We start from the raw sequence: 13,533 nt of genomic DNA on the forward strand, positions 1-13,533 counted from the left end.
ACAATCAAACTCATCCTCTGCAGACGCCTCTCATTTGTTATTATTGGCATACAAGGGAAGTACAGTTTAGACTTTCTCACTGTCTTAATTTAGCTGAAAATTATGAGATTGCACAGTCATAAAAATGTATGAGCTTGGGTTTTAATGATCTGCAAATTGTCCCTAGTCACAGCTAATTGTTTTTCAGCTCTAGTGAATGCAAGCCTCACCCTTGCTTTTCAGTGAGACACTGTACATAGCCCTGCACATTTAGGCTACAGCCACTGCACTCTCCCATTAACTAATGTGCATAAATCACAGACACCTTTAACAGAACCAAAGAAAAACCAGAAAGGTAAGTTCAGACTGCAGTGAATGCAGCAGGCCTATGTGTACAACCTACAGAAGTCCATTCATCTGACAAAGGTAAATTAAACAGCCTCTAATTAAAATAATTTGACTTTTTTTTTTTTTTTTTTTGGGTGTGACAGATGAAATAGCTGATTTTGTCATCCAGAAAAAGGCACTGTAGAAGGGAGCACAGCTCTTCTGGTGATGTAGCTCCACATCCAATGACCATCACATTTTGCCATCATCTGCATGTTCCTTTCCACTTGGATTTTCACTTTGTCTAGTGAAAAAACTTCTCCAAATGCCTCCTCTTCAATAATTTCTATCTCTAGTCTCACCAGTCCCAAAAGTTGAGGGGTTCAATTGAAAGGCTTTGAGAACAGCGCCCCATGGAAGTCTGAGAAAGTGACTGAGAATTAATATTTCAACATTTGAACTAAGGTTTATTTTTAAATAAATGAAAATTATATACACTAAAGAAATCTAAACCCACTGCAAACTGCAACGCACAAAAAGGTAAATTCTATAAGCGTACATAAATCCATGACAGAACTACAGTTAGACTCCTAATCTTCTTCTGCATGTATGAATACAGAAAAATATTCTCAGTATTTTTTATGAACAAGGCCAGGGACTGTAATTAAAGCATTTCTTCAAGAATTTTAAGATTAGTGCCTCCACAGCAAGAGTCAAACCAAAATACCTGTTGTTGCTAAAGCAGTGATATAAAGCAGTTAATACAAAAAAACAAAACAAAAATAAATAAATAAATAAATAAAAAACAACAAACCCAACCCAATAGAAAACCCACTAATATTTCACTAGTATGGAACTAACAGCCAAGCTCTACAGGGCACTACAGAAAACTTGTAAAATGGTAGACTTTGAGAACAAGAGGCTGAGGTTCAAGCACTGGCTCTGCTCACAGATAACCACAATTCATAAAATATGAGTAAGTCCTTACTGTTGTTTCATTGGAAACAGTGCTGGCAAAACTTGTCTCAAAGTCACCAGTGTACTTCAAAAGTCCCCAAAATTTCCCACACGGGTTTTTGACTTGCAGAAAACAGATTTCAGACGTGAACTTGACACAAAACACTGAGCAACTTAACACTGACAGTGAGGCCTGGCTCCCTTGGGATCTTTCCTGCTTTTCAGAATCCCTTTGCATTCACACTGCTGCCTACGTGCACGTACTTGTACCTATGGGTACGTGTGTCTTTCCATAGCCAAGATGCTGTTGTTGCTATTTAAAATGCTCACCACAGTCCCAGATTGTCAAAGGAATAGCAACAGCTCAGCAACAATGAGTCAACAATCCCTAAAGGCCCTATTTCTGTCGAAATTCACATGTCCTGTCAAAGAAAGGAAATGTTGCAACAGACACATCACAGTCTTAAGGACGTAAAAATAAAATTGATTTTAATTTTTGCTGGACTACTTTAAGTGAGGATACTATACAAGTCATGATCCAGAAAAAAATTATGCAGAACACATGATAGGACATCTGAACTCTAGCCCAGCACACCTACCACCTCCCAAAACCTGGGTTATTTTCCCAAAGGCTGAACACCTTTGAACTTGACTGTCCATTTATCACAATTTTTTAGTTTCTAAATACTGTGAGATGGACTGAAACTGTCCATGTAAGCAAATGACAGGCCTCTGTGAACAATTACATATCAGTTCATATTCTTCCCACAAAATTATCCCTCCCCTACATCAAAGATGTTTACCACAAGCCAGAGTTATGCATATCTACATGCTACTAAAAAAAAATAGGAATAAAACATTTACAAAGGATCATTGTTAGCTTATTTATCCTTCTCTAGTTTTATTTGTCCTTTCCTAAGTTGCAGCAGCTGTCAGTGTCTTGCAGGGTGGTCTCCTGTCCTGGGGAAGAAAGAAGACAGTGACAATCAGGCCAAATTCCCCTGTATCCTGTTTATGTGCAGCACCCGAGCCTTGGACGCAGATACTGAGGAACAGTAGTCCCATAATGACGTCTTTCAGGAGCTTCTGCCAAGAAACCCAGGCTCACACCTGACAAGTGCTGGGCCAACATTTTCTCTGAGAAGCAGAAGCAACGCAAAAGGCTTCACCATCCTTTTTTCATACCCCTCACGTGTAGATCTCCGTGAAAGCCCTACCCCCAAAAAAAAAAAACACTGCTAGCAGTGGCAGAAAATTACACCCATCTGGAAAGCAGTTACAGAACAGTTCCAAGGCTGCCCTTCAGATGATTCTAATTTTGCTAGGACCCAGACAGCACCACGTGGGATGCTCTGAGCAGCCAAGTCTCTGAAGACCCAACAGCTGTCTGAAGAGCAAACGCAGCTGCCAAAGGCATCCCCACAGACTTGCGTAAGGCCTGACTTCAAGCGGCAGCTGAGTATGTGTGGATTTGCTGCCAGCAGGAAGGATGACCAGGAGTCTGGAGCCCATGAAGATGTCAGAGAGGGCTCCTGAAGGGGGATTCAGCCTCCAGAACTGCCACCACTGTTATGACAGTGCCTTTGGTTCCTGGCCAAGGGAAGACGCTCCCTTCTACTGAGCTCACAGCAAGATGCAAACCCCCGGTGAAAGAGACTGTCTTCATATTAACAGCTAGCAAAGTGTAAAGGAAAAGAAAATAAAGAAATGAGGATTATAAGAGTGCAAACCAATGAGTGATTTCAACTATACAGTTTAGAAAAAGCAGAGACCATTTTCACAGAACTTGTTCATCTCTATTTGCCCACAGGTTCACTGTTGGCAATGGCTTGCTTTTTCCTCATGGGCACTGCAAAGTGCTTATCTACAGTGCACTGACTGCCCTTTTCCTTACACGAGGGCTAGGCAGTGGAGAAGTGGAAAAAAAATCCGAACAGCTATGTCAGCACTGAACACTTTGGGCATATCTTCTGCAACTGCAAGAAACCACCACCAAGTTAAGCACACTCCAGTTCCACAGCTCTGTGGTGCAGGAGCAGGTTCCCCAGTAAACCCAACAAGGTAAGGCAGAAGCATCAGTTGCTTACAGAGTATCTGCATCCATAAATTACTTTTGCTTTTCCAAATAGCTTTTGGAAGAAAGGAAAAAAACTATCCTTGCTGTACAACTCACCAGCAGCGTCCTACAGTCAACTGTGAAGTGGCAGCAAAGCTCCTGCTCTTCAGCTCATGTGTTTGTCTGCTCAATTATAAATTTAGAAAACAAGAACAAGTGCAAGGAAGAGAGGTCCAACACCATGACAAGAACATCAACAGTAGACCCCAAGGATACTTCAGAACACCACTTGGCTCCAAGTATGCTAGCAACACACACCCCCTCATGAGATATAAAAACTTCTCTTCACATGCACACCTGTAAATCCTTGGGAGTAGAGACAAGCATTGGAAGAGCAGCACAGGCTTGCCACAAAGAAAAGGTGTGGCACAGCCAAAATCAGCAGTCTGTGATTCCAGCATGATGCAGCCCCACCTCCCTACCCCAGGGGTAAGGGGCTCTCCCATGGCCCACCCTCCTCAACCCCTGCTCTCAACACAGTAATTGTGTTGGTACCTCAAGTTCTATCAATACTAGTTCTCAAGGGAAATGATATATCAAGCTAGGAGGGTTTCTTTAAAAACCATCTTCACTAAATCCGTATTCCATTCTCCTCTTTTGAGCAGTAATGGCAGAGGTCAATTACACACAAATGAAACTACTGTAACATTTTTGCAGTGTAGCAAGTAGAAGAAGACAGATAATATTTAATTAATAAGTAGCAAAACACTGTTCTCACATAATCACTACAAAACTGATTATTTAACCACTTTATAATTTACACAGCTCTCCAGCTCTCACAATACATCTGCCTAGAAAAAATTGCAGTGACATTCAGCTCAGCAATTTGTCTCACACACAGGTGAACACCTCAAGTCAGCAAGAACTCCACTCAGGGACAATTTATTTGTGGATTTGCGTCAGCAGAACAGAACTGAAGCTGCGCCCAAGAGTCAGTAGCCAGCCCAACAGATTTTGCTGCAATGGTATCAGTGGAAAACAAACTGTAGATTTAGCTAACAACATTTTAGAGGTGGAACATAAAAAAAACAAGCACCCCAAAAGGTCTGAACTCTCCCCTTAATGCCTCTGGAGAGGTTGCCTGCAGCTTTGCTACCATTTATGTTACCAGTTTACATCAGCACACCATAATGCACAGTTTCACACATTACTGTTAACCCAAAACTCTCTCATCTAGTTTCAGAAAGTTCAAGCAGTCAAATTAAAGCTGCTCTGTCCAGTGAACAGTACTGATATACAAGGCAAACACTGATGGATGAGCATCTTTGCAGTTTTGGACAATCTGCTGCCTATGATATCTGGGAAAGCAGTGGATCCTGGTTAGCATTATCCACAGAGACTGGTGGAGCAAACCTCTGCATTGTTTAGTCACTCTTTGGCAAAGTTCAGTGTGGTTCAGCTTACTACACACTCCATCCCAAGGCATTCTGCTCTCCTACTCTCACAGCTCTTATCCTATCAGAAAGATGCAGATATGTTCCTGCAGTTTTGAGATGTATTTGTGATTATGAATTTTGAAAGATTATATTAACAATTACACATTCCCATTCTGGACTCTGCAGCAATGAAACACTGAAATGGAGCGTAAATACACTGATCAGCTACCTCAGATGAGCCTCTTGCTTTTTAATTATTTTTGAAATATTATTTGCAACATTTCAGGTTAAATATTGAGGATAATAATTATTATCACCTTTCAAGTAAGTAAGAACACACTTAAATTGTCTTTGTCAATTAATGTTATTTAAATATTCATAAATACAAGCAGAAACCTGTATGGACCACCAGACTCAAGAAGCAATGGCCAGTAGTTTGAAGTCTAGCTGGCAAACAATTAAAAGTGGTGCAATTCAGCAGCCCTGAATGACATCTTCTAACTCTGAAGCTTTGAGCAGGAAGCTGGATTAGAGATTTACCAGAGGCCCATCTCAACCCAAATTATTCTATAAATCTTGGACACAGAGAAGTTAGGCAAAATTATTCTTACATTAAAATTGAGGCATAAGTCACCAGGAAGATTTTAATTCTAAATAAGAAAGCACACACGTTAACTACCTATGACTATGACCATATATAAAGAGAGCAGGACCACTTTCTTGTTTGGTGCTTTAAGGGAACAGTGATTCCCAGACAAGGAATTATTCAAAAGTGCTCCTCATCATTGCATAATGAGGATGAGGTATTATTCATTTGGCACTCGTGCTAATAATGAGTTCCCTCGTGGTTTTCTGGTGTTTGCTGTGGACATTTATGAAGGAGTCATGTAATGAACAGTAAGAGGACAAAAACATTTTCATTCCATTTGCATACAGGGAACAGAGGCACAATGAATTTTCTGACTCTCTAATTTTGAGACAGATACAGTCCAATTTTTATTTTATTTTATTCATACATTCAAATCATGGCTTCTGCTGATTTCAGCTGCAACTGTGACCCTGCAAAAGTTTCGCAAAATCAGAGCCAACTGTTCCAAAACCAGTCCTCCAAGAGAAAGACGAACACAGTTAGTGATCATGCGGGAAAACAAGTTTGAATAATACATGACTATTAGCACAAAGGAAGTCAGAGCCAGGGTCAGAAACCAGCTCCTTTATACAGCATCCTGCAGTTCTGTCCAGCAGATCTCTTGCTTTCTGATACATCTCCATGCAACGCAAGTAACCAACCTTCTCAGTGCAAAGCAGGCTCTCTGGGAAACTAATTTGACAACATCTAAAAATTAACCAAGATTTTAAATACTTCCAGCCTCCTTGAAAACTCTGGAATTTACAACTGAAAGCAAAAAAGAAAAAATGTTTACCCATAACAAAAAGCTCCAAAGCAGGCTGTCAAATACAAGATTGGCAGCTTAAGACACACGAAGAAACAGCATTTCTCCTACCCAACTTCAGCCTGCCCTGCCCTCCCATTTCAGCATTAAACACACAGAAGGGGTAATCTGAAAAGGTACAAGCTTTGAAAGCACCCTAAGAAGAAAGTTGTCTGGCAGCATTGCCAGCAGGCAGCGATCCCCTACAAGAATTCATCAGCACTGGCAGGTGATCAGAGGGCACGTCAAGGCAAGCTCTGTAAGTAAACAGGGGTCACTGCACTTCTGCCTTAATTTTCACAGTACAATGAGGACAGCACAGGAACCTTCCCAGAGTAACATAACAGCAGCAGCTGCTGCTTTCTGCTTCTGCATTAAGCAATGTGATTAGGTCAGGCACATGCAGTTTGTTTTTCATCTTCTCCCGGGGGAGAGAATGTGTGTGGCAGAGCAGGATGTTAATGTTGTACTCGAGTTAATTAACACTCTGCTACATAATTACATTAGAAAAGGTGAAGTTGAAAAATACTGATTGCACTTAGTGAAGGATAGACACTTGTAACAGCCAATAACTCCAGCAGAAATCTATTCCATGGACAGCACAAATTATTTCATATTTAGACACTACCCAAAAGTTGGTGCTTCTTCATTTTAGCTTAATTTGAACTCTAAACGAGCATCCCACTATGAACATAAGTACACTGGATGCCAGAACCAACTCCCACATGCGACACCCCTGTTTGTCCAACATGGAGAGGCTTTGAGAAGCAAGAGAGGGACAACACTCTTGATAGTCACTCACTGAGGAGCCACAGGGCTGGAGAAGGGAAACCAAACCTTGTCACCTGGTTTAGGAACTCTCACACTCCCTACTAGAACATCAGTCAACATGAAGCTCCTGTTGAAATTACCCCCAACTGCACCCACTTACTACCCCTCACACCAAGATTTACTTCTCTTAATTTACAACACATCTGCTCCAAGAGCAGTGTTCCAAGTTTAAATACATGTATGAACACGAAGGGCTCACCTGCCTTTCGAGAAGCGCCTGAGGCTTTAGCAACTGTAAAATCAGTTTGGTAAAGGATGACTTTAATATTTTAATAACACAGAATGCATCCTGAGATGGATGTAACTGGCTGATCATTTTAAATGTGAGCTTCTTGTCTATTCTAATGAGCAAATTATGTGAAGTGCAGAATTTCTAAATTAGTGTTAGGAGCATGATATACTCTTTAAGCAAAAAGTCACATGAGGATAAAGAAATTCAGGCACCAGGTTTTTCAGCCAGTTCCCTCCAGCATATCAAACAAGTGTGACAGCACTTCTAATCTGATTTCTAGCAATAAAAAGGAACACACAAATTGCAGAAATAAATTTTGAATTTCACAGCAACCACTTGAGAAAATAATCTTTTCAGCACCCCATATCATACCTCAAAAGACCAGTGACAAGTCAGAAAGTGAGCAGCATGGGCTTTCTGAATGTCACACCATGCTGAGGTATCTCCACACATCACCAGAAACAGAAGCAAGGAAGATCAGGACTCACTTTGACACAGGCTTGGCATTAGAGCCACCAGCCAACCCAAAAGATGCCAGCAAAACATCATCTCCCTTGGGAGCTAGCACCTCAATGTGACAATGCCAGCAGGTTCTTATGACAGTGGGATACTGAGGAAGTGAGGTGGGCTGCAAGAGCAGGGGGAAATCAAAATAGGAGCAGCCCTTGCCAGACCTCCCACCTGGGAGTGACACCACTAAATTACAGCCTCTCTCTCCCTCTGCAGCTGTGCACACCACAAAGAAGGGAGTTACAGTTATTGATTCCATCAAATATATGCAAATTCCACCTAGAATCCCAAAGAATTTTGTTTCAAGCAATGCAAAAAGAAAATCCAGAACAAGGGAGATGGGTAATAAAAAGGAAGCATTAGGAGTACCAGCATTAAGTGAGAACCATCCTAGGATGACACTAACATTTACATGAAGGTTTGGCAAGTTTCTTTTCTTCTACTTATCAAGCAACAGGGAGCGTAGCTAAAATTCTGGCCTGCTCTCAGGAGCCAGTTGATTAGGTCAGCTCACACACCCTACTGGAGCCTAAGCAAGGATTTGATGCCAGGACAAGAATAGAGGACCAGCAAAGGAGAGGTTTCCAAGTGTTGTTGAACACTGAGCTGCCATTACCTCCTGTATCTGTTTCTACCAAGCTGGTTCCAGCTTTAAAGACCAACCAGATGAAGCTAATCCTCCCAAGATCAAACACGTCTTGGAATGTGAGCAGAAACATAGAGAAAGGAGGAACACTCAGTTGTCTCCTGCAACTGAGACTGACATGGTGACACCCTCAACACAAGGATCAGTATTGTATCAGTTTCAAGACACTTCCCTTTACTACTGCTAATTAGATCATTTTTTCAAGACAGCACGAAGGAAAATCAAACATTTCCACAGCCCAGCTCAGTTTCACATGCTTTGCTTCTACATGTTTGAAGTGCAAAGCATTGTTAGTCATCCTCAACAGTAACTGGGATCAAACTTAGAAATGAGCATTGCGTCTAAAACACACTTCCCATTGGACCATTTTATGAAAAAGTGTTCATGATCATCTCAAAATGCAGACTTAAAATATATTCATGTGTTCCAGTTACCAGTTCTTCTGCTACATTGTCACATGCTGGCCTGCTCAAACACAGGAGATTGAATTAAGGTCAGTAATTGTTTACTACCTTTTTTTAGTATTTATGAAGATGCTTGCATAGAGTCAACTGAAAAACTGCTAAAAGCCACAAGACTGGCAACCATTTCACTTGTTTAAAATTTGTCATCCATTTGCATTCGATACCAAAAAGTATTTAGTGTTACCCTTTGGCAAAACTCTCTCTGCTCTTCTCAGCCTCTCACTCCAGCCCAAAGCCACACGGAGTAATTCTGCAAGAGAATCTGTCTTAACTTAAAAAACTAATTAATGACAAGCAGAAGCCACCCAGCATGAGGAACCGTCTTACTGGCCATTGTCACACCTAGCAAGGAAAAAAAAAAAGTAAAAGAAAAAAAAATACTACCAGTCTAGGAAGTTTACTCCTTGAAGCTACTTTCATCCAAATGGTTTACTATACTAACTGACAACTGTGAATAACCCTGCAGCATTCAGGTAAACTCTCAGGAACAGCTAACTAAAGGTAACTTGCTTCCTTAAAGAGCAAAAGAAGGAATCTGTAGCATTTTATAACTATACATGGCTAAATCCATAGTGAGCAGATGCTAAAACCATTTGAGAAATAAGGAACAAAGGCAGCTATATAGAAAAACACAAGCAGAACTGAAAAAGCAAATAGGTTTTGAAAGCTTGTAAGCTTCAAAATCAGCAATCATTTGGGAAATTCGTGAACATTTTACATGTATTTCTACCAGCAGGGGAAGAAATGCTGGAAATACTTCCAATAGCAGCTGAATTGATTTATGTATTTGAGAGCAGAACCACTAAGAAAAATGTAAGAAGACAGCACATTAGCATGTGCTTGTCCAGCTGGGAAAGACAATCTTGTTTCTCTAGTCAACCACAGTACTTTGAACACTTCATTTTGTAGATAAATAAGAACCAGTGATTGCAAGTCACTTCTCTCAAAATTATCTGAAAGCCCCTCAAGCCAGGCTGACAGGACTTGTTACACTTCTCTGGCACATATTCTGGTCAGCTCTCCATTCAGCTCACAGAGACACTGCCTTCTGGTTGTGTAATTTTTATGTTATTTGAATGACTACAAATCACATGTCACAGAGGTACTGGCCCAACCTGTCTCCTTTCTCTCACTGCTTTGAAACCACTCTTGTTCATTTAACCCAGAGCAAGGCAAAAACCAAATGGTCATGAGTTAAGGCAGAATTGCTGACTGCAAGTAATTCTTTTTATGGGTAAGGCTGTACTTACTTCATAGCTTGGTTACTGCTGAAAATAATTAAAATGTTACAATCTTAAACTATTTTATCAAGTAATCTTTTAATAATCTGAAGTTATTCAGAAGTCTTACCTCCTGGTAACTGTTTCTCTAAATGAAGAGAGGGTTAAAGAATTTAGTGTGCAGCACAGGCTCTGAGGGTCCCTTTATCTACTTCAACGCAAGTTAACATTCAGGCTGTTCCTGACCCCAGTGAGGAAAATTAAGCCAACGGTTAGTCATTCTCAGACACACTCTGACCTGATAATACATTGACAAGAAAACAAGATCATTTCCTGTCAGATGACTAGAGGAGCAGCTTCTCAAGAACTCTTAACTTCTATTCAGTAAAAAAAATAAACTCTTCCTACCCTCAGAAGAAACCAATCCCTTACAAATATCAGAAGAGGCACTGCTATACTGGCTGCCTAAACTCACCAGGACACTGCTACAAGCAGGAAGTCTGACAGGAGATTCAGCTGTATCTCCACATCATCTGAAGTGTCTGGCAGCCTCTGGTTGTCTCTTCTCCACTATGATAGGCATCTGATCTAACTCTATCACGGCTACTTAAAAATCTCCCTATTACTCCCCTACAGAAATACAAAGTCAGACTTCCTGCTTCATTTTTTATTTTCTAGATACTCAATTTGTGCCAAGGATCTGTGACCTTGCACCTCTTTGAGAGATTCAGTTTTCATTAGTTCAGGTTCCAGCAGTCTTGGAGGTTTATTTTTTTATCCATAATCTTAATTTCCTACTTGGAGCATTAGAGTATCAAGTACCTGTCATCCCACTGTCTGACAACTCTGCTATAGCTGTTTTGACCAGATGCTTCACCAAACAGTGAGCTAAACTTCTGTACCAGATGTGGTCTGTGGAGAGCAAGTACTTCAAGACCCTACTCCTGCCAATCTGTGGGACCACACATTGCTCACACTCTGCTGTATGAAACTTAAAGATCAAATTTCCACCAAAAGTTCCCAGAAAATCTGTTTCTAAAACCCATATGTTAGACACTGATTTACCATTGGGGAGTTTGTCTTTTGTCAAAAACATTTCAGCACAGAAGTAATTCACAAAGAGAAAGCTAAGCTACAGCATCTCGTTCAGGAGGGCTTCCTAGGGAGACAGGGGAAAGGTGATATTTTATGGGTAATTAGATAGAGAGACAAATGTAGGAGTAAATAATTGATTCCCAACAAAGCAGGATTAACAGTGAGGTATCTCAAGTGTCCACAATAATAGAATAAATACATTAAGTTTCTCCAAATGATCTAGAATGAAAAAGAAAAATAGCACCAAAGTGGTAGAGCAAATTAAACAAGATATTGATAGCTACAACGAATAATAAAGACAAGTCCCACTTAGAGCTGTCAAGCCACAAAATGGCTAACACTCAGACTTGGTTAAATTTTTGTAATACAAGCCACAGCACTGAAAAAAGAAACAAAACAGTTGGATGGATACTTTCAAAAAGTGGTATTTCACTGCATAGCACTGACCAGTGACCACCGTCCCAAACACAGCATAGCTGAAAAGACATCCAGGCAAATCAGGCACCTCATCCCAAGACTGCCTCCAATTCCACATAAAAATATAAAATATATCTATTTTGATTGCATAAACTAACTCTTGTGTTTCACATGCGAAGTATACGGACAGTAAAAGCGTGCTTGGTTACAGTAATAGCAACTTTCATTAGAAAATTAGTCCGACTTGAATCCAGAGTTTAAAAAAAAAAAAAAAAAAGTTTAAAAAGCAGCTGGGAACGGTGGTTAAAGCAGCCGATAGCTACACCTGACAATTAGCCTTCCCGACTTAACAGCCGGAGATATTCACCCTGAAATCACCACTTCTCTTTCTGGCACTAGTCACCAGAAAAGTAAATTACTCATGACCCAGATTCTCAGCGATGACCGAGCTGTTCGCTCCCTGTTAAAAGCACCGGGGCGCTCGGTGCCTGCGCATCCCGGGCCTGGATGCTCGTGTCCCGAGCCGTCCCCGTCCCTCCGTCCGTCTGTAGCACGCTCCGGCGCTGCGGTCTCCACACGCAGGGAACAGCAAGCCAGTCCATCTGGGCCGGCAGATGACGGCTCTGGAGAGTCTCCATTTGAAGGAGAAGTGTGCAAACTTCACAGAACAGCAGCATTTTCAACAGCAACATGGCAGAACTCCAGCCAAGGAGGAGAGACCCGGGAGCAGAAATCCGGAAATCTCTCAAGTGATGCTGTAGAGCCCGCTACCAGCGTGTGAGTGGGAATGTGTTCAAACAGAAAGCACAGCAGAAAAAAAAGCATATGGAAACCCTCAAGTCTCCCGAACACACAGGCAAATAATTCAAACTAATGCCGTGTGCTCGGCTTCTCCGGCTTTCTCTGCTCCCTTCTGCTGACTTGCTGAACCTGAGTAATCACCCTGATTTATGCTAAGCATAGACGTTCTTAAAACAAGTTAGATAAGACTGAAACTCCGTGCACACTCAGTTTTGCTAACAGCAATTAACAGAAAGCACCAATAAAAAAAATTAATGACTGCCATTAAGTTCTTAAAGAAGATCTAGAACTCGGCACAAAGTTTGGCTTTTTTTGGAAAGGCTGGAAAGCGGCGAAGCGCCTCCAACAACTTTAAACCGGTCTCCACGTTCCGCGAGGGGAAAAGAGGATCTGAAAGGCAGGAGCAAAGGTACATCACCCCCCGGCAGCTTTGCGCTGATACAGGAGAACGGGAGCCGCCCACCCTCGGGCACCACAGGGATGGAGGGCACAGGGAGAGAGGGAGCCGTGTCCCCCGTGCCGCACCCCGGCGGTGTCGGGGGGGTTCCAGCGCTGCTGCAGCCGGGGCAGCCGCGCCGCCCACCCGCGCTGGGGCACCTCGGGGCCCGCCGCCCCCTCACCGCGCCTCACGCCCACCTGTACTGCCAGCCCTTGCTGCCGCCGCGGCCGCCGCCGCTCCTGCCGCCGCTCTGCCCCGCCGCCGCCGGCAGCGGCTCCGTCTTGCCCTCGCCCTCCGGCCCCTTCATGGCCGCCGCGGGGTCCGCGCCCTGCATGGCGCCGCGGCTCCCGCCCCTCAGCGGCGCCCCCGGCCCCGGCGCACCGAGCGAGCCCGCCCCATGCGGGCTGCGATGGCGGCGGCCGCCGGCACCCCCGCGCCCCGCTCGGCTGGGCCGGGCTGGCCCCGCTGGGCTGGCCGAGATCCCGCACGGCCGCGCCGGGATGGGCGGTCCCGCCCTCCCGCTCCCTCACCCGGCCCGGCCCCGCCGCCCCTTCCGGGTCAGCACGGCCGCCATCTTTAGTACGGGCAGCGCTCGCAAGGCGTCGGAATCGTCTGAAAGTCGCGTGTCACGTGAAAAAGGGGCGATTTCCTCACAACGTTAATGTTTCGTTAGGCTGTCAGCGCCCTGGG

General features: G+C 43.1%; 1 protein-coding gene across 1 annotated transcript in view; it reads right to left on the reverse strand.

Moving 5' to 3' along the window:
- OSBPL11 (oxysterol binding protein like 11) overlaps positions 1-13,324 on the reverse strand; it is a 39,997-nt gene extending 26,673 nt beyond the window's left edge. Inside the window, exon 1 of the mRNA XM_082285173.1 lies at positions 13,041-13,324. Within this exon, the coding sequence (XP_082141299.1) occupies positions 13,041-13,177 (137 nt within the window). The 5' untranslated portion in view covers positions 13,178-13,324. The remainder of the gene's footprint in view (positions 1-13,040) is intronic.
- Between the last annotated feature and the right edge of the window lie 209 nt (positions 13,325-13,533).

This window comes from Coloeus monedula (genome assembly GCF_965178545.1).
Source record: "Coloeus monedula genome assembly, chromosome: 7".
NCBI lineage: Eukaryota > Metazoa > Chordata > Aves > Passeriformes > Corvidae > Coloeus > Coloeus monedula.